At 56.4% G+C, this 20,191-nt stretch overlaps 1 protein-coding gene across 1 annotated transcript in view; it reads right to left on the minus strand.

Annotated features, from left to right (window-relative positions):
- Positions 1-292: 292 nt before the first annotated feature.
- Positions 293-20,191, minus strand: part of SHANK3 (SH3 and multiple ankyrin repeat domains 3) — a 44,998-nt gene continuing 25,099 nt past the window's right edge. The window contains exons 18-22 of the mRNA XM_006876382.1: positions 16,149-16,172; positions 10,760-10,890; positions 10,173-10,257; positions 5,259-7,500; positions 293-878 (exon numbers count right to left, since the gene is read on the minus strand). Of these exons, the coding sequence (XP_006876444.1) occupies positions 293-878; positions 5,259-7,500; positions 10,173-10,257; positions 10,760-10,890; positions 16,149-16,172 (3,068 nt within the window). The remainder of the gene's footprint in view (positions 879-5,258; positions 7,501-10,172; positions 10,258-10,759; positions 10,891-16,148; positions 16,173-20,191) is intronic.

The raw sequence follows: 20,191 nt of genomic DNA on the forward strand, positions 1-20,191 counted from the left end.
CTAGGTCCCCCCTCTGGGAGAGTGGCCACCAGAAGCTGAGCGGGACGGGGTCAAGTCGGTTCGGCCTCTCCCGTGGCTCCCCAGCCTCCCTGGACCTCACCCTCTTGACCGTGTGCGGGATGGGGCTCGGTGGCCGGGGAGGGGTACTAAGCAATGTACAGGGCAAGTCTCCGAGCAACAGCAAAGGACAATTCATGCAACATTCCTGGCCCGGCGCCGTCGTAGGGGGCAGGCCGAGCCCGCGGCCCAGGGTGGGGGAGCCCTGCCGGCAGGGCGCGGCGGGATGTGGGCGTCAGCTGCCGTCCAGCTGCTTGAGCGCGCGTTCGATGTTCATGCGGTGGCCCACGCGCGTAACGCCCAGCTCCACGAAGTCGTCCTTGGTGAGCGCCGGCAGGTGGGCACCCTCGATCTCGTGGTCCTCAAAACGGTCGCGGTGTTCGCCCAGGTGGATGCTCTCCAGCCAGTCGCCCACGTCAAACTTGCTCCAGAGTTGCACCGGTTTCTGCTGGAAGGGCCGGCGCGGGCCGGGGGCGCTGGAGCCCGGCGCTGGGGAGGGCAGCGGGGAGGGCGAGGGCGAGCGGCTGCGCGCGCTCACGCTGCGCACCACGAAGCGCACCTCCTTGGGCTCGTGTGGGATGGAGAGGCTGGACGACTTGAGGATGGTGGGGGGCGTGAGGCCGAAGGGCCGCCCAGCGCCCCCCGCGCCCGCCCCCAGCCCCTCCACCCGCTCCAGCGACGCGGGCTTCACTGGGCTCGGGGTGCGCCGAGCCACTGGGTAGCGGCTGCCAGGCCGCACAGTGTAGGAGGCCCCGCCGCCCGGGCCCCCGGGGCTGCGCTGCGCTGAAATGGAGCTCAGCTCACCGAGGCTGCTGAAGAGCCTGCGGAGGGAGAGGGGGTCAGGGCGGGTGAGGGCTGCCAGCGAGGCGGGAGGATGGCAGGAGGGGAGCAGTGGGAAGGGCCAAAGGGACGTGAGCGCTGGGGCCGACTGGGGCGACTTCCTGGGAAGAGGAGGAAACAAGGGCGGGGTCCTATCGTTTTTTTCCTGCCCTATTGCTTGGACCGCGAGGGTCGAAGCCTGCACCCTGCTCTGGGCTGAATGGACTATGAGAAGAAAGTCGGCTGCCCCTCTCCACTCCACCTGGTCCAAGAGCAGCCTGTTAGAGGGAAAGGCTGGCTGCCCCCTCCCCAACAGCCCCTGGACATGCTTCATCCTAAGGCTCAGGCAGTACCCTTCCCCCTCCCCCATCCGGCTCTGCTCTTAGAAGACACCTGAAGACACCTGGGGCGGCTGTAGGGCTGGCTGAGTCAGTGGCAAAGGCTGGCGGCAACAGAAGCTGAGCAGGTCCACAACAGCGGCTCACCCAAGACAGGCCCAGGTGCACACAGAGCAGCAGCACGTGCAAGAGAGGTGCAAACGGGTGTGAGACAAGTTCAAGGTGGCACACACCCACACGGATGTGAAGCATAGGCCCAGCATCACACACGAGTGTTGCAAACGTGCAGCAACAGCCTGCTCTCAACTGGGACACACACACACTCCCACACAAAGGGCAGATGGTGCTCACATCCTTGCCTCTCCAAACAGGACCCCAGGCCTCCAGCCCCACCCCAGCTTGGCCTCAGGGGGAGGACTGTCTAGGGAACTGTGCAGAGAAAGCCCACTCCTGTACCACCCCAGGGGGCTGTCAGGGGCACCGAAGCCCCCCACACAGCCAAGCAGATCCTGTAGGCCAAGCGCAGCCACGTGGACGGTGAGAGGCATGGGATGGGTGCTCACTTACACAGCCGGCACTCGGGGCCACCGCGCAGCTAGACAGCGCAGCCACATGCAGATGGGCAGGAAGAGAGTAATGAGAGAGAGTGTTAGCGCAGGCGGCCACAGGGCACCACTGGCTTGACGCCCCGCGGAGGGGGGGGATGGGAGGGAACCAATGCTGGGGGCGTGGGGCACGGCTGGGACAGTGTTTGAGGATGTAGGCTAGGGATGGGAGGGTCTGGGTAGATGCTCTATTTGCCTCCGGTGACCTGAGTATGTTACTGAGCTCTGGACATCTGGCGTGTGAGGTGCAGCCCATAAGGTTGCCCACCTTCTAGCTCACGTTGTCTTGTTTCTGCCCCCAGCTGCAAACCTTTCTCCTTCTCCTTGGACCTGCCTGAGCTGGGTTATGGAAGCCTCTCTGGCTTTTCCCACTTGAGCTTCTGCCTCGAGCGTCTCTCACTGGGAGGAACCCCCTCATTTCCTTCCCATAGCCCCGGGCTGCTCCCTCTCCTCACCCTTAGCAGGTGCAAAGGTACCACCTAGTGGTGAGGTGAACTGGGGGGAATGCGGACCCCAGGGACTTACCCCTGGGGGAGTGGGGCAGGCCGGACTAAGCGCCTCCTGCCTCAGCCCCTCAGGGAGGGAGTCTGCCTTGTGTCCTCCAGCCTCCTACGCTGATGCTAATGGACTAGGTGTTCCCATCAGAACGTCTCAGGACCACAGCCTCAGGGCTGCCACCAGAAAGACCGTGAGCTCTGCAGGGACCCTGGCCACAGCCCTCTGGAGCTACACAGTGAGCCCCTACAGAAAGTGGGCCTGCTCCCAGTAGGAAGACTAGGGTTGGGGGAGGTGAGTCCACTCCTACTACCTCTCACACTGGCTGGTGATGAAGAGACTCACCCTGGAATGCTGTGCCCACCCCCAAACTCCAGCAAGGACGGAAGAGGGTCAGCACCAGGCCAGTGTCCACTCCTCCTCCCCATTCAGGGAACAGGGGCTGTGTGGTACGCAGGGCAGAAACCACAATTGTGTTTAGCTCCAGGTCCCACCTCCATCCATCACCACTCTCAACTGTGACTCTCTCCCTCAGCCATGAACAAGTCTCAACACCTTCCAACCTCCCAAAGGGCTTCCAGGCCAGAAGGTTCCTCAGTATGCACCCTCAGCCCCTGAATCCCATAGTCTGGATTGCTTCCACCATCCAAATTCTGCACCTTGTTCTTCCTGGACTCTGTGGCCAGTGAGGCCCCTCCTCTGCCTTCCAGTCTCTCTCCTGGGTCTCAGGGCCTGTCTGCAGGAATTGCCTATGTTCCCAGAGATAGCCAGATCTGCTGTGTGGGTCCCAATCCCCATCAGTGGAAGGTACCCAGCTTTCTGTCTTCCAATTCCCCTTCACTCTTACAGCCTCCTCCTCTGGTTCCAGAACCCAAGGGCAGCACGTGGGGCTGTTTCCAGTTCCTGACCCCAGGAGCTGAACAAGTTACCAAGCCTCGGGCCAGGGTCGGGCTGCACCTGCTGGCTAAATGACCATCATGTGGAGCTCCCAGGGCACATGCCTGAGGCCTCCATCAGGATCCTCACTGAAGTGAAATGGCCCTGCCCCAACTTCAGAACACCCCTCACTCAGGCCTTTCTCCAAAGACAGACTGTGAAAAGAGAGGAGGGTACCAGTCTGGTCTCGATCCATGATGGCCCCCAGACTCTACAGGGAGGGTTCACCTCCCTCCTGAGGTCAAAAGGTAAGGCCAGGGGGCAGTAACACCACCCAGTATTGAGGTCAGAAAGGAGCGTCAGAGGAGTGAAGAGGACACGTGCTGGAGAGAGACTCCGAGTCTGGTGGTGTGCCACAGCTGGGTCCAAGCACACCTGACTTACAACAAAACAAACTTGCTAGTCACTCACACACCAGTGTGGAGTGAGGTGGCCCTCCACCATTTCTGCCTGTGAGCCTGGTGTGTGGGGTCAGAGGGCAGGTGGGTCAGCAGCAGGCTTCTCTCTGGAGGTGACATGGCCTTGCCATCTGACAGCACCTCATTCAGCCTTAAGGCCCAGTCACACCTGCTACCCTTCCAACAGGTGACCTCCTTGAACTGAAATCAGGGCCATCTGACCATGAGCTGGCATCGGGATCGAAGCAAATTCACGTCATGTTTAGATGGCCTCTCCCCTCTGCCAGATGGGTTCCCTGACTTCAGTGAGTGATGCACAGGGGAGCAGAGAAACCACACGAAGTCAACGAGAAGCAAGGATTTGGCAGGAACAATTCCGAACAAGAAGATCCCCCTGCTACTGGCATTCAGAACACAGAGCACCAAGGCCAGAATTGCTGGCCTCACCCTGCGGGCAGGCCAAGCACTAGAGAGGACAGTGGGGCAGTGCAGACAGGAGGGCCAGTGGTTTCAGGAAAGTGCCTCACTCCTGCCCAAAGGAACAAGCAGTGACCGACATAGGGCCATCTGTCTTCTGCTGCACTGCCCTAAGCCGCCTCCCTAGCCCTCACACCACAAAAGACAGAACATGCATTTAGCTTCCTTCTTTCATCCATTTAACGAGCGTTTATTAAGGGCCTGCCACATGCTGGGCACTGTACCACGCCTGTCCAGTGGCTTTGAGTTTCCTTGAGGCCATGAGGCAGAACAGCAAGGGAGCTGCTAGGGGAGGAGACGTGGCCAAGAGCTGAGAGCTAACAACCAGGTCACCTGCCTGAACACACATCCACACCCTCACACCCGCTCTTCGACACTCTGCTCTGCACTACTTGGGAAGGCTTGGGCGTTGGATTAGGAGTTGGAAGAGATTAACAGGGAAGGAGCCATGGGCCCCAACCATTGGACGACAAGAACTGAGAGGGGCCTGGACCCCGCTTCCCAGTCGTGAGTGGGAAGTGAGGATTCTGCAGAGCCCCTGGGCTCCAACCCCTGCCGACAGGAAAGGGCCTGCTGGTGGGTCTTCCGGGCAGCAAAAAGTGGGGTGGGGTGTGGTGTGGGGTGTGGGGGGTACTGAAAAGTAGCAGGAGAGACCTAGAGGGACAGTGACAAAGGCAGACAGGAGGGCCAGCCAGCTCTGCCCTCGGCCAGCAACCAGGCAGGAGCCCACCCCTCCCCCCACAGAGGTTCCGCGGGGAGGGGGGGGGAGGTGGTTCTCAAAGAAAGCCCCAAACCCTCTTCCTGCCAGCATCTCCACATGTCCAGAGGTTGGGGGACTGAGAAGAGAGAACAGTGAGGTGGAGGGCTCCCAGGCAGGGCCCAGAGGAGGGGGAAGGGACACTCGAAGCCCTCCCCCAACCCCCCCGCAAGGGAGGCACCAGCGCTGGCAGTCACACAGCCCCAGGCAGCCAGACAGCTGGGGAGAAAGGTCGAGTGGGGAAGGCCGGCCCCAAAGAGCCTTCTATTGCCACCAGTGGACAGGGAGGTGGAGCACAGTGGACGATGGAGAGGAAGGAGGGACGGAATGGGCCATAGACTCGGGACGGGCCCCCTCCCCACACTGCCCTGCTCACCGAGCTGCCGCGATGGGTGACTTCTTGGCGGGGTCCAGCAGGCCACCCAGGCCGCCAACTGGCTCCTCCCCCAGGGAGCGTGTGTCTTTGTTCAGCTGCTGCAGGCGGGAACTGAGCTCGCTGATCACAGTTGGCTTGTCATCTTCAGGCCCGGGGAGCCCCCGGCTCTCTACGGGGTCCCCCCACAGCTTGGACCTTCTCTGGAAGAGGTAGCGAGGGCGGGCGGGCCCGGCGGAGGTGGCGTGGTGCTGCTGCGTCATGAGCTCGCTGTCCGAGGACTGCTTCAGCAGTGGGTCCCTGAAGGTCACCGGCCCCTTCCCCAGTGGGGACTTGAGCTTGGGCTTGGGAGGCACTGGTGGCTTCTCGAGTAGAAAAGTGTGTCCGTCAGCGAAGGAGGTGTGGGTGTCAGTGAGCTCCCCGCTCTCCGAGCTCAGGGTGGACATGCTGGACACGGTGGAGATGGTGCTTGTGGTCTCCAGGTGGGGGTCGCTGGAGCTTCTTGTATCTGCCTCTTCCACACCTGAGTCAGCGGCAGACTCTGGGGCAGGGGGTGGCTCTATGCCCGGCTTCCCTGAGGCCGGGCTGGGCCCTGTGATGGGCGAGGGGCCTGGGCCCGGGAGTGGGGTGGCCAGCAGGACCCCATTGGCAAACTCTTCAGGGGGTGGCACCAGCCCAATGCGAGCAAGCTCCTCACGGGTCTCCTCGTCACTGGAGGATAGATGGGCCGGTGGCAAATTCACAGCAAACACTAGCTCAGGCTCCTCTTCCGAGCTGCCCTGGCCGGGCCCAGGGTCCACCGGGGTGCTGCTGGGGGGCTGGGCCCGAGGGCTGGGCAAGGGCTCTGCCATGGTAGCTGCTGATTGCATGGGGGCTGGGGCCAACTCCGGGGAGCCCGGGTGCTCCTCTTCAGCCCCCAGCTGGCCAGGCTCCTGCCCGTTGCTGGTGGCATGCACAACAATGAGGCCGGCTGGGCGTTGCAGGGACGTGTCCAGGACGCTGAGAATCATGGACTTCTTGTCATCAGGTGATTTCCGCTCCTCACGGGGTGCCTTCTCAGGCTCCCTGCGTGTGGGCACGGGAACCCACGCCGGGCTTCTTGGGGAGAAGACCGGCGAGGCTAGGGCCCCTCGATCCGAGTCCCGGGACTGGACATCCACAAACAAGGGCCCAGGGCGGTCAGCGTCAGGGCTGTGTACGGGAGTGGGGGAGCGGGAGGGCGCCTGAGAAGCCAAAGCTCGCTCGCGGGCAGCCAGGGCGAGCGCCAGGGGCGAGCTGGGGTCCAGCGGCTTGCCAGTGAGTGGATGGATGAAGGTGGAGCCCGAGGACCCGAGGCTGGGGCCGCTGACCAATGGCTTCAATGCGGACACGGGGGAGGGTAGCAGCAGGTCGCGGCTGGGGGCGGATCCGGTGCCTAGGAGGCGCTCGTCTATGGAACGGGAGGGCTGCAGCGAGGGCAGTTCAGCGCTGGGGGGGCTGCCCTCGATGGCACCCACTGACAGGAAGACGGTGGAGCGGCGCCGCTCCTCCAGCCTGCGGTCTTTGGCCGGGCCCGGGCCGCCGAACGCCAGGCCGGGGCCATCGCCGGGACCGTAATCAAGACCTCCGACCCGGGGCCCGCGGTGCGTTGGGGAGGGATCGCGAGCGAAGCTGCCGGTGCCTGGGCCGCCGGTGCCGCTGTGCGCCAGCGCAGCGCGCTCCTGCGCGTCCTCCACCTGCAGCTGCTTCACCAGCGGGCTCTTGCGGCGTTGCGGCTTGGACGGCGCGAAGAGGCTGGCGCTGAAAGCGCCCAGGTTGGCGTAGGGGCTGTCGGGGCCCGGCGGCCGCGGGCGACGCTTCAGGCGCTCGGGTGGGGTGGCGGCAGGCGGGGGCCTTGCGCTGTCAGACGCCTCGGGCGCCGAGTCCTGCAGGATAATCATGGAGCGTGCGCGCTTTTGCCGCTCAGGGTAGGGTAGCGGGCCCAGAGGCGCCCCCGGCTCGTAGAGCCCCGCGGCGCCCGCACCCAGGCGCGCCTCTAGGCCCGGCTTAAAGCTGGAGCGCACCGTGTCATAGGCGCGGCTCGGCGGTGGTGGCGGTGGCGAGAAGGCAGGCGGCGGCCCTGAGTCGTAATAGTAAGGGCCAGGTGGGGGCGGCGGAGCGGTCTGCGGTGGTGGTGGGATACCGCGGCCCTCGCGACCTGTGTCCTGCATGGACGAGCTGCGCGGGAAGCGTCCCTCCAGTAGGGATGCCAGCTTCTCGTCCTCCCCTGCAGACAGAGGCATCCAGGGACCCGTGAGGCCGGCAAGAAGCCTAGACTGAGGACAGGGAGCGCTGGCTCTGTGCCCCAGACCCATGCAGGGTAGGGGGAAAAAACCACAGTGGAGGCTCCCTGAGAAGACTGCTTGTCGGCTGGGAAAGGACTGTCAGGAGGGCGTGGGGACAGAAGTGCAGAGCGCTATCTGTGCTAGGAGACGGTATGAGGAGGGGCTGGCGGCAAGGTTCCAACCATAGGCTGAGAAGGCACAAGCTGGGGAGAACCCAGGGAGAGATGCCAGTCAGGTCAAGCCCAGAGGCCCCACCCCCAGATATCCACGTGGGTGGGACGTACTGGGAAGCGCCAGCCACCAGTAGCAGTGTGTAAGGGGTGGAGCTTGCAAAGAAAACTAAAGCTACAGACCCAAGCGCCAGGAGCACGTTCTAGAATGTGTCCTTGGACGGGTGATGCATGAACACAAGAAGGAAGAAAGCAGTGAGTGCCAGGAGCCAGCACAGGGTCACCAGTGGACACACCTCCTTCCTCACAAGATGCCGAGGGAGCCCAGACCCGGCTCAAAGGCAAGGGTGAGGCCTTGGCCACTGCTGCTGCCCCACAGCTGGAACCCAGGAAGGGCTGGATGGACAGACAGACAGACGGATGAGGATGGAACTGGAGGATGAGCACTTGGGTTCAAGGTCAGTCTTACCCACTACTGGTCATGTGGCCCCAGACCTGAGCCCATCGGAACTCTCGTCACACCTGGCTCAGGCTGTAGTAAGACCAGAGCCCGCAGAACCTCAGAGAGGTTCCTGGGTTCCGAGACAAGATTCGTCTGAATCCTAGCTCTGCCAGTCTGGATAATGCCCCTAACTGCCAGGCGCTTCTAGTCCCTTGCCTGTCCTCTGGTGGGCTCGCGCAGAGAACAGTCCCACCAAACCTCAGACACTTCAAGAGTGCCTCCATCGTGACCTGTGCCCAGTCTCCTGCCTGGCTGTGCTCCCTGCATCCTGTGGACTAAAGGGCCAGGAGACTGGAGGGATGTTCAGAGCCAGGCAGTGAGCCATCATGGCATTGTCCCCAAGCTATGACTCAGGGGAGTCACCCACCCAGGGACAGGACGGACACCTGGCCTGAGCCCATGGATAGTGGTGGGGAGGAGGACCCACATCTGCTGGCCTGTGAGCATACCATGTTCCCACGAGCAGTCCCCTAGGAAGCCTCGGAGCAACTGAGCTCCCACTTTCAGAGCTCCAGCCCCTGAGGTTCCAAAGGTCAAACTGTGTGCCCAGGGCCTAGGGAGCAACGCCAGCCAATACTCTTGGGGGCCGCTGGGGGCCAAAGGGCACCTCACCATCCTAGTGCAATATGGTCCGGGGTCTCAGGGACAGGGTGAGCTCCCTGTTAGAACAGTCAGACCTGAGCTCTTCAGAGGAAGGGTGCATGTGCAGCCCCCAGCCCCCCACATACTTAGTACCACTTACACAGAGTTTGTGTCCTCTGGGAACCCCACTCGTCCTGTGTGTCTACGTCCAATGCCCCAGTCCCTGTGCCCCCAGGTGCCCCCACAGCATCTGAGTGTGTCTTCTCATGGGACCACCAGGCTGTCTGCCTGCCTGCCTCCTCCCCGCTGTGCCACAAAAGTGTGGAAGCTTGGCAGAGCTCAGTCCTGGGCCTACTACACTGGCCCCTGGGCGGGGTGAGGGAGTCTGGGTGTTTGTTGGGCTGCTGTGGGACCTTGGGCAGGGCACTTTACCTCTCTGCCTCAGTCTCTTCATCTGTAAAACAGAGGTGCTCATAGTGCTTACCTGACTGTAAGCAGTCAGCAACCAGTGTGAACAACAGGCTGCAACAGCCACTGACCATAGTGAGGGGGGTGACAAGTGACAGGGGGATACACATGGACTTAAGCAAGCAGCTGAGGGAGCAAGAGAAAAGGCTGACCAGGAACTGGGTAGGTGATGGGCCAGCCACCAGGGAGCCTCGGACAAACCAACACTCATGGACAAAGCTGAGAGGGAGGTCAGGAAGGGTTGTCCTGAAGGCCTAGGGGGAAAGAGTTCTGCGGCACAATGAGCCAGCCGAGAGGGGAGCCACGTTCATAGCCAGGTTAGGCAAAAAAGGCCAGTGGCTGGTGGGGGAATCAGTGTGGGAAGGGGTGAGGGCCTGCAGACAGAGAGTGTGGGGATGTTTTTGAGAAAAGTGTCTGTAAAGGGGAGGAGGGAAATTAAGCAACAGCAGGAGGGGGAGGTAGGTTCCAGGAAAGCGTATTTTTAGGATCAGAGACTGAACGTGCATCCTACAGAGAAGCAGCCGGGAAATGGAGACTCAGACCTGAGGGAAACGGTGCCTTGAGGGGCAAGGGAGCAACGAGACACTGTCCACAAATCTGGGCAGGAGATGGAGGGGAGCCTCAAGGTGTCTTCCAGCAACCTATCTCTGGGCAGGGGGAAGGACTGAGCCCACCTATGTTCCACAAACAAATTAGGCCCATGGGTCTCCTCTGCCAGGGGAGGAGAACTTGGATGAAAACTAGAGACCCCAAAGGGAAAGGTGGGAAACCGTCAAGTGACGTGGACCAAGTGGCTGGGAAGACCCAAGAGGCAGATGTCCTCAAGGCCTAGATCCACCCCCCAGGCTGCATGCCACCCCACCCCCCTGCCCCACATCCAGCCTGGCCGTACCTACAGACTTGGTCCGCGGCAGCCCCTTCCGGAGTGAGCCAGGCAGCTTCTCTGGGCCCGGAAGGCCCTGTCGCTCAAACAATGACTGTGGGGTCAGGTGACAGGGAGGTTCTGGGGCCTTGGTTCTCCTCTAGGCCCCATCCATCCCCCCTGAGCCTGAGGACAGACACCACCCGCTCAGTCCTGGGCTGCCTAGACCCAGGGACCAGGGACCGGCTTTGCCCCAGCAGGTGCGGGGTGGCAGGAGGAGCCGAGTAAGAGCAGGATGCCCAGGAGACACTGTGGAGGGTCCTTCCTCGTTGAGGGTGATGGGCCCTCACCCCAGGAAATGCACAAATGCCCCAGAGGGACCCAGGTTCCCTGTGGGTACTGGGCAGATGCTGGAGGAAGCCGTCTTGTGGCCAGTATGCAGGACTCCCCAGGGGACAGAGAGCCAACATGACCACACATTGCACAAGGGCCCATGCCCACAGCTGACCCACTCAGGCCACATGCAGGGGGTGAGGTCTCAGAAAGGGTGTGGGGGTCAGAGATGCAAGGCCCACACACCCCCATCCCAGCAGTTTCCTGCCAGCCACCCAACTCACACTGATCTCGGCTGGCGTGATCCTGCGGCTGGTAGGCCGCTGCTTGACTGTGGCTGCTCTTGAATCAGCGTCTGCAATATCAGGTCTCAGCGTGGGCTCCGCTGCTGCTGCCAAGATCTCATCCAGCTTCTCTGCATGTCCAAGGGTGCCTCATCAGCGCCTGCTGCCCTCAACACCCGCCCCGGGAACCCCCAAGGCTTCTGGTGCCCTCAGAGGTCTGCCATCCGGACCCTCCAAGACCCCACACTATCCCAACCCTGCCTCTCAGGGGAAATCTACTGACACCAGGGACAGGACCAGGGTGGGAGGTCCATCAAGAGTCCACTCCCCTCTGTCTTTGCCCGTCTCAGCAATCATCAGCATGTGTGTGCTGAGCAGACATGTGGTCAGGCGGATGGACAGATGAGAAACAAATCTGCCAACCTAGACTGCTGTTGCTGTGAGATGCCTTCAAGTTGCCTCGGACTCATTGTGATCCTATGCACAACAGAATAAAGCATGACCCAATTCTGTGCCGTCCTCACACCTGTGGACACGTTTGAGCCCATTGTTGCTGCCCCTCTGTCAATCCATCTCGTTGGAGAGGTCTTCCAGGGCTAGATGCGTGAAGTGTGGGTCTGTACAAATCACCCCATCTTCAGATGGGGGTGGGAGTGTGGAGAAGGTGGAGAGATAGGCGCCATGCTGGGAAGACAATAGGATGGCAGCAGCCACAGAGGAAGGAGATGAAAGCCCAGGACAAAGAGGTGCCTTCTTAATCTGCTATGAAGGAAGCATCCAAAGAAGATGAAAGGAATACAGAGTCACTGTACCAAAAAGAACTAGTCGATGTTCATCATTTCGAGAAGCAGCGTATGATCAAGAACACCAGATGGTACTGAGGGAAAAAGTCCACGGTGCCCTGAAAGCATTGGCCAAAAACAAGGCTCCAGGAATTGATGGCGTACAAATTGCGATGTTTCAACCAACTGATGCAGTGTGAGAAGCCTTCATTCATCTATGTCAACAAATGTGGACAAGAGCTACCTGGCCAATCAATTCCAAGCGAACCATACGTGTGTCCATTTGAAACAAGATAACCCAACAGAAATGCAGAAATCATCCAACAATATCATTAACACAACACACAAGTAAAGTTGTGCTGAAGACCATTCAAAGACAGTTGCAGGATGACATAGACAAGGAGTTGCCAGAATTTCAAGCCGGATTCAGAAGAGAATGTCAAACTAGAGATATCATTGCTGATATCAGATGGATCTTGGCTGAAAGCAGAGAATACCAGAAAAATGTTTACTTGTGCTTTATTGATTAGACTAAGGCATTGGACTGTGTGGATAATAAGAACCTATGACAAAGAATGGGTACTCCAGAACGTTCATAAGGAACCTGTACATCGACCAAGAGGCAGTCATTCAAACAGAACAAGGCGATACTGACTAGTTTAAAATCAGAAAAGTTAAGTGCTAGGTTGTATCCTTTTGCCGTATTTATTCAATCTGTATGCTGAGAAAATCATCTGAGAAACTGGGTTATATTAAGAAGAACGTGGCATGAAGATTGGAGAAGACTCCTTCACAACCTGCAATGTGCAGATGATACAACCTTACTTGTAAGCTGACAGTGAAGAGGATTTAAAATACTTACTGAAGAAGATCAAAGACTCCTGTCTTCAGCTGGGTTGCATCTCAATGTAACAAAAACTAAAATCCTCAAAACGGAACCAATAAACATCATGGCAGAGCAGCCCTGCAGTTGTCAACACCCAAGCAAGCAGCAGTCCAGGTATTACACAAGTTTACTGCATAAGACCTCTTTAAGGTATTAAAAAGCAAACTTACGTTTGAGGACTAAAGTGTACTTGATCCAAGCCATAGTATTTTCAATAGCCTCATGGACATGTGAAAATTGAGCAATAATAAATAAGGTAAAATACAGTAGAATTAGATGCATTTGAATTATGGAATACTGAAAGTACCTAGGACTTCCAGAAAAACAAAACAAATCGGTGCTAGCAGTCCAGCCAGAATACTCCTTAGAAGCCAGGACAGCGAGACTTTGTCTCTCTTCCTTTGGACATGTTAGAAGAGACAAGACCCTGGCAGAGGAAAAATGGTCAGTGAAAGAGAAGCTGACCCCCAGCGGGATGGACTGAGAGGCAGCAGCAATGGGCTCAAACATGACAATTCTGAGACTGGTGCCGCATGGGGCGGTGTTCATTCTGTTGTAACAGGATCACCGTGAGTAGGAACCGACCCAACAGCACCTAACGACAATCACTTGAAGGAATGACTGTGTGCTCTTGTCAGCTATCACTATTTAAATTATGGTTTAAAAAGCAGTACTTTTGGTCATCGAAATTATTAGGAGATTTTATTACATGACTTCATAAACATTAGCCACCATCCACACTCCAAGGGAGAAAGATGAGGTTATCTGCTTCCGGAACCCTAGGGAGCTGTTTTACTCTGCTCTGTAGGGCCCTGGGAGTCGGAATCCACTAAGGCAGTGGGTAGACAGAGTGACTGCATCCTGGTGGATGATGTCCCCTGGGGCTGACCCCAATCTATCACGGTCCCATCTATCCATCTCTATTCCAGCCCCTTGGGAACGGCACGTGTGTACTGGGTGGGTACTGGGACAGCAGCTATGTGTCTACTAACAACAGTGCTGACCCCTCACTCTGTGTCTCCCTCCCCCCACCCCATCCACAGGCGCCAAACCTCCCCCATCCTGGACACTGGTGGACTAGGCCAACACCAAGGGACTGGATGTCTGGTGCTTCGCAGCCCAGGCCCTCCTGCTTCGTCTCCCAGCCCCAACCCAGGACTGTGAACTGGTGCCCGCTGGTTTCTCTGCTTGACAGGATGACCACAGCTGGCAGCTCCTGACTTGCCCTTGCCCACCCATGACCAGCCCCCGTCTGTGCCCTGGTGTCCTCATCAATGACATGGCATCAGAGCAGCCATGAACACGGGGCTATGGAGCTGGTACACATGCTGCAAGGCTCACACATCGGTCCTGTGTCCCCACACGGCTTAGGGACCAACCTCCCCGACACGCAGCCGATGCTGGGATCATCAGAGAGCAAGCCTGGGGGACTCTGGGTGTTTGCATTTTTTCCTTGTGTCCTCACAACTACTGTCATCCTCATGTGGTCTGAGGACACACACAGCCAAGCCACAGGGCTGAAGACACCAGGGGACAGCGGACATGCTGGAACACTGGTCACCCCCACCTGAACTCTGGTTTGACTTGCTCCCAGAGACCCAAAACCACGGCTGAAGCAGCTGCCACAGGCCAGGAGAGGGATCTGCACAGAGGAAGGCATCGAAGATTCCACAAACCACAAGCAACCAGGACTGACACCATCCTGGCCGAACTACAAAATAAACGCGCAAGTAAATGGTTCTAGAGATGGACATGAAGCCTACCAGGAGCCTGGTCTCCCACCCAGTGTCACAGCCACCAGGACCCAAGCAGGTATCACCTCAAGGGTGAGCTGAGGACAGAGCCAGAAGATTCCAGAAACTGCTCAGGTCTGTCCCAGAGGATGAGGAAGAGACCACTCCTTGGAGTGGACCTGAGAATCTACTGAGTACCTGAAGAGACACCTGAGGTGGGGACGTCCAGGGGGGACACTGTTCACACAAACAGTGCTGGGTCCCCAAAGTGGCAAGAGGCGGTGGAATGGCCAGCTGGGCCTCAGACAGTGAGTTGGCATACCCATTCCCAAGTAGGAAGAGCAGGAGAGCCCAGGGCCAAGGCCAGCTGATGCCCGAGATGAAGGCCACCTCAAACCCTATCCAGGCACCCCAACTCCTGTGTAGTAGAAAAGGGAGTCACCCTACTCACCAGAGGGGTAGAAGGGTCAGTGGAGGTCAGGCCCTGAGACCATTCCACACCAGTCCTGGGTTACAGTTGCCTGTACTGACTCCAAGTCCTCTGTGGCCAAGCGGAACGTATAGGGAGGGAGCCAGACAAGGCAGAGGTGGGAGCTGAAAGGTCCTCGTGGACAGCAGAAGTAAAGGGGTGAACTCATGTAAACCACGTACACTACCCATGGTGGGCCCCATCGTTGTGTCCTCATGCTTCATGGTGGGCCCTGCAGTGTAGTGGGTCCCTTTTATATGGTCTTATCATCATCACCAAATGATTGGATGGGACTATGCAAGTAAGGTGCTTGTTGCCCACTACAGTGATGGGCAGCTTTCTAGTAATAAAAATACAGTGCATGGCACACTTGTGGAGTGGGCCCACACAAAGGAGATGTATGAAACTTTAAGGAGAGGACAGGGTCAGTTTTGCCAATCCACTAGGCTTAAAACGAGCCATCAAAAAGGAGGGTCTCACTACGACCAAGTAGAAAAGCCAGGAACAGAATGTGTCCTTTGAAACCGATTCCCTGCACTGAGAACCTGCTAAACCCTGGAGACAGAGTTAACACTAACAAAGGGGATGGCAAGAGATGGCATGAAGCAGTGGCAAAGATAGTAGCAGCAGAGGTAGCAAAACCAGGAGACTGGCTGGAGATGACACAGTGGGCTTCCCAGCTCATGGAGCAAAAGAGCTGAGCGCCTTCAGGCTGAGCTTTGCTGGCTGAATAGGGAAGGGGCTCTGGGCGATGGAGCTAGGCTCCCCAGCCCACAGAGCTCGGGAGCTGAGCACCTTCAGGCTGAGGTTTACTGGCAGAGTGGGGTGCCTCTGGGCAGTGATCAGTGAAACCGAAGAACTCTGTAACACTTGTTTAAGCAGAGCAGGTGCCAGGCGGGGCCAAGGGCCAAGAGGTTTGCCTGCAGGCATCACCCAGAAGCTATCGTGAGTCATTCCTGATCCTAAATTGTAACCTGGTACTTCCCTAATAAACCCCAGAATTGTGAGTATGATCTGTGGTCACTGAACCCAGCAGAGAAGCAGTGTCCTAGAATGGACAGCTGGCGTCAGAACCGGTCAAAGGAACAAAACGAAGAGCTGCTTCACAGGAATGAGCCTTGGACTGTAGGTGAGGCAAATGGTGATTCACCTGCCCCTTGGTGAGGTTAAACGAGGAAGTCTAAGCCCCCAGACCCCCATGCTTACAGCTCTCCTCTCCCAGCCTTCCCACATCAGAATAAGTACCCACTCGTCCCACATGACCTGTCTGGACTCCCTAAGGCCCATAGCTGTGCCCGGCTGGCTGCACCCCTGGGAACATGCCCTTCCCTTCTCAGAGCAGTGCCTTCGAGGAGCCTTCGCCATGGTTCCCACCATATCCCGAAGTCCAGCAAGAGGGCGACACCACACATCCAGAACCCACATCTAAAGCCAGAACCTCCTGACACCAGCAAACCCATGGGCGGGGTCAGGAAAAGCTGGGCCCTGGGACCCTGAAACCCCACAGCAGGTGACTCACCCCCTTTCCTTCTCCGAATTGAGGCTTGGAATCAAGAAACAGAGCAAAGGGAGTAAGAGGCGGCTTCATCCTCGATACCCGGGCCCCATTCCCCACACCCATTTTCCAGTCTACACCTCCCACCCCATCAGGCACCCCAGCTACAGTATCCTAGCCTCCATTCCCGTATTAAATGGCAAAAGGCATGTCTTCCAAAATGCCAATCCATTCACAGTTCAAAAATCACAAAGAAGCATGCACATGTGTGCACAGACATGCAATAGCTACACATATGCACATGCACACTGCAATATACAGGTATGCACACAGTGCACATGTTTGTGTGTGCATGTGCACACTGCAGTACATGTCACAATATACACATGTATGCACATGCCCTCTGCAATACACATACATGCCCACAGTGCACGTGCTTGCATGTGCACACATGTAATATGAACATGTATGCACACCATGCACGTGCTTGTGTGCACCCAGGCAATGTAATGTGCATGAATGTGCATGCAGTTTCACATGCTTGTGTGTGCATGCACGCATATATACATGTATGCACATGCACACGGCAATACACACATATACACACCATGCACGTGCTTGTGTGCACATGCATACACATGCACACTGAAGCACACATATATGCACACTGTGCACATGCTTCTGTGCGCCCATGTAATGTTAACATGCTTGTGCGCACACACATGCATATGCACACATGTATTCACACAGACATTAAGTGTACATGCACCCATAGACACACAAACACATGGAGAATTCCCTCACGGTTCAATCATTTTGAGTTTAGTTTGTTCAGAAAGGAGGAAAAACTCCTATAATGGCCAGTTCAGAGGCCACTGCTACCTAGAACTCTCCATGCAAAGCATGCGCTACATGAAGGGCAGCCATGTGTGTCTCGCCAAGAAACCTTTCCTTGACTGAGGCCAGTCACAAGACCACACGGACCGTGTGCTGCCAGCCCTGACGGCTCTTCTCTGTTCTCATCAGAGTAAGTAAGAAAGGCACCCAAGGAGTGATGTACAGTGAAGTCAAGACTTCTGGGATCCTAAATAGGCAGTAGAGGCCTCCGCTGGCTTGGCCGTCCACTAAACTCCTAGACCCCACCACATCCCTGCCTTAAGCTGAACAGATGGACACAAGCAGACGTCAGCTGCAGGGAACTTTGGCCACCTGTCTCAGAAGGAGGGTCCCCACCCAGCCTTTCCTCTCATTCCAACCCAAGCCTTCCTCTTAAACTTCTGCTCACACCAACCCCATGCTAGAAGTCCCCACTGCACTCCCCTCCCACATCCTCTGAGCAGCATGTGGCCACCCTGAAATGCAGCTGCACCCTGGCCATCTGCTCCATCACTTCACACTTCCTGTCTTCCCAGGTGTGCAGTCTCCTTCCTCAAGAGACAGCTGGATCCTGGAGATGCATTCTCACTCGACATTGAGCTGGAAATGAACCAACAGGTTGGCTTCCCATCCTTTAAAAGTACAAACGTTGGACTACGGGCTCATCTCCGAGGACCTGGGAAACCCTGATGCTGGCGGGGTCTTCACACAAGAGGGCACAAGCGGCCAGTCAGAAGGTCGGCACGTGGGGCAGGCTACCCAGGATGGCTGCCCTCGGCTGCCCAGCTGTCTGAACAGCTCCACACAAGTCAGCGTAGATAGAAGTGTGGACCGAAGTTCAAAGAAAAGCTGGTGAAGAGGATGCTGACCTGAGACCATACTTGGAAGACCAGTCTAGGAAGCAGTCATGTGGTGAGGCCAACAGTAAGGGGGGTAGGAGACCACGCTGGGAGAAACACGGAGGAGCACAAGTTGCTTCTTCATACTGGTCTTGGTTCTTCAGACAGAAACAGCTCAGAGAGCAGACAGCCATTCTTCCCTGATCCCAGGGTTATGAATCTCAGGTTGCTCAAGCCCCTCTCTGTGTAGAATTAGGAGGGTCCCTTCAGAACATGAAGCTGGCATCATGTGATAGCCTTTGGCAGGAGACTCAGGGGTGTCCAGCCAGCCCCAGCTACTTGTTGGTATCTGGCTTGTTGATTTGTCTGGATCCTGATTCAGTGTGACTGGTCAGTTCTCTGTGACTGGCACTAGACCCAAGACACAAGGGCCAGAAGCATGGATTCTCTGCCTCACCTGTGACTGAGTGGGTTTAAACAACAGACTTCTAGGTAAAGAAGACTTTGGAAATATTTTTCCATCATTTTTTGATATCTGTCCTAGTGTGGCACTACAGGATAATGCACTGGACCACAAGGTCAATGGTTCAAACCCATCAGTCGCTCCTCGGAAACCCTAAACTGACTCAATGGCACTTAACAAACAAAATACTGCTGATGAGAAGTCAGTTACTGAGCTAGCCATTGTTCTCTGGTTAGGTTACAATTTGTTCTCTATGTTCTGCAGCTTTCCCATCAGGGGTCTAGATGTAGATTTGTTTTTATTTCCGTCTCTTGACTTAATCTATCTTTAATCTGCAGAGTCAGGTCTTTATTCATTGTTGGAATATTCTTAGCCATTTACTCTTCACACAGTGCCTCCTCTCCACTAATTTTATTCTTTTCCTCTAGAAATGCTATTAAGTAGATTCTGGGATTTTTCTTATCTTCCACATCTCTTCACTGCTTTTTAATATTTTGCATCTTTTTTGCTGTCCTCTCAGTAATTTCCTCAGATTTATCTTCCAATTCATGGTTTCTTTTTTCAGCTACATCTAGTCTACTGTTTCTCCCATCCAGAAAAGAATTTGATATTTTTGGTTTCAATAAAAGTGCTTTTGGGGTCTTTCTAAAACCTGCTTTTATTCTTTTTTGTACCATCCTTATTTCTCATAATCTTTCTTTATGAACTCTGTTATTCCTTTTAACTTTCTTAAAAATTTAAAGATCTCACTTCATTATCTCTTTCCTATTTTCCTGTGATTTTACCGTCTCACATTATACAAAGAAGCTCTAGTGGTGCTGTGGGGTAAGCACTGGACTGTTAATCACAAGATCAGCAGTTCAAGCCCACCAGTAGCTCCATGGGAGACAGATGAGGCTGTCTGCTCCTATAAAGATTTACAGCCTCCGGAAGTCAGCTACAGTCTCACTATACGGCCTCGCTGCACGGCCTCGCTGCACGGCCTCGCTGCACGGCCTCGCTGCACGGCCTCGCTGCACGGCCTCGCTGCACGGCCTCGCTGCACGGCCTCGCTGCATTCTCACTATACGGCCTCGCTGCACGGCCTCGCTGCGTTCTCGCTATACGGCCTCGCTGCACGGCCTCGCTACGTTCTCGCTATACGGCCTCGCTGCACGGCCTCGCTGCACGGCCTCGCTGCACGGCCTCGCTGCACGGCCTCGCTGCACGGCCTCGCTATAGTGTCTCTAGAAGTTGGAGTCAACTCGATGGCAGTTTCTTTGGTTAGTTAGATCACATGATTCCATGATCTCTAGGTCTTTAGATTTTTAACTGCAGTTCTTGAGCTTGGTTCTAGCTTTCTCATTTCCCACGAATCTAAAGTCATCTCCTGACATCATGGGGGCATCACCTAAACCCAGGCCCTATATCCAATTCCGAGGTCAAGAGGACTGACGCTACCAGCTTCTTCTCACTCCTCTGGCTCAGGCCTGCTCTCTTCAACTTTGAGGCCTGGGGATTTCACTTCTTTTTACTGAGTCAGCTATGTGTTTATTTATTTCATTTTATTTATTGTCTCTGGAGAAGGAAATCCTAAACATGCCACCCTAACCTCTCTTAATCTTGTGCTCTACATACAGTTCAACATAACCACGACTGCCAGTTTGGGGTGGAAGGTGGGTTCGGCCAAGCCAGGGTCAGGGGTAGTTGGTGGGTAAGATCAGGGGACACTGCAAGGACCAGGGTCCCTTCTACAATCTGTACTTGATATTCTGAGGTTGGGCTCAATATCAAGAATGCTATTAACTGCCACATATGTCAGGATATGCCCACAATGAGGCAGTTAACAGTCGCAGATGAGAGGCTTCAAAAAGCTTGTAGGAAAATGGAATGAAGAGATAAGTTCTTCA

This window comes from Chrysochloris asiatica, unplaced genomic scaffold, assembly GCF_000296735.1.
Source record: "Chrysochloris asiatica unplaced genomic scaffold, ChrAsi1.0 scaffold00378, whole genome shotgun sequence".
In the NCBI taxonomy this organism is placed as follows: domain Eukaryota; kingdom Metazoa; phylum Chordata; class Mammalia; order Afrosoricida; family Chrysochloridae; genus Chrysochloris; species Chrysochloris asiatica.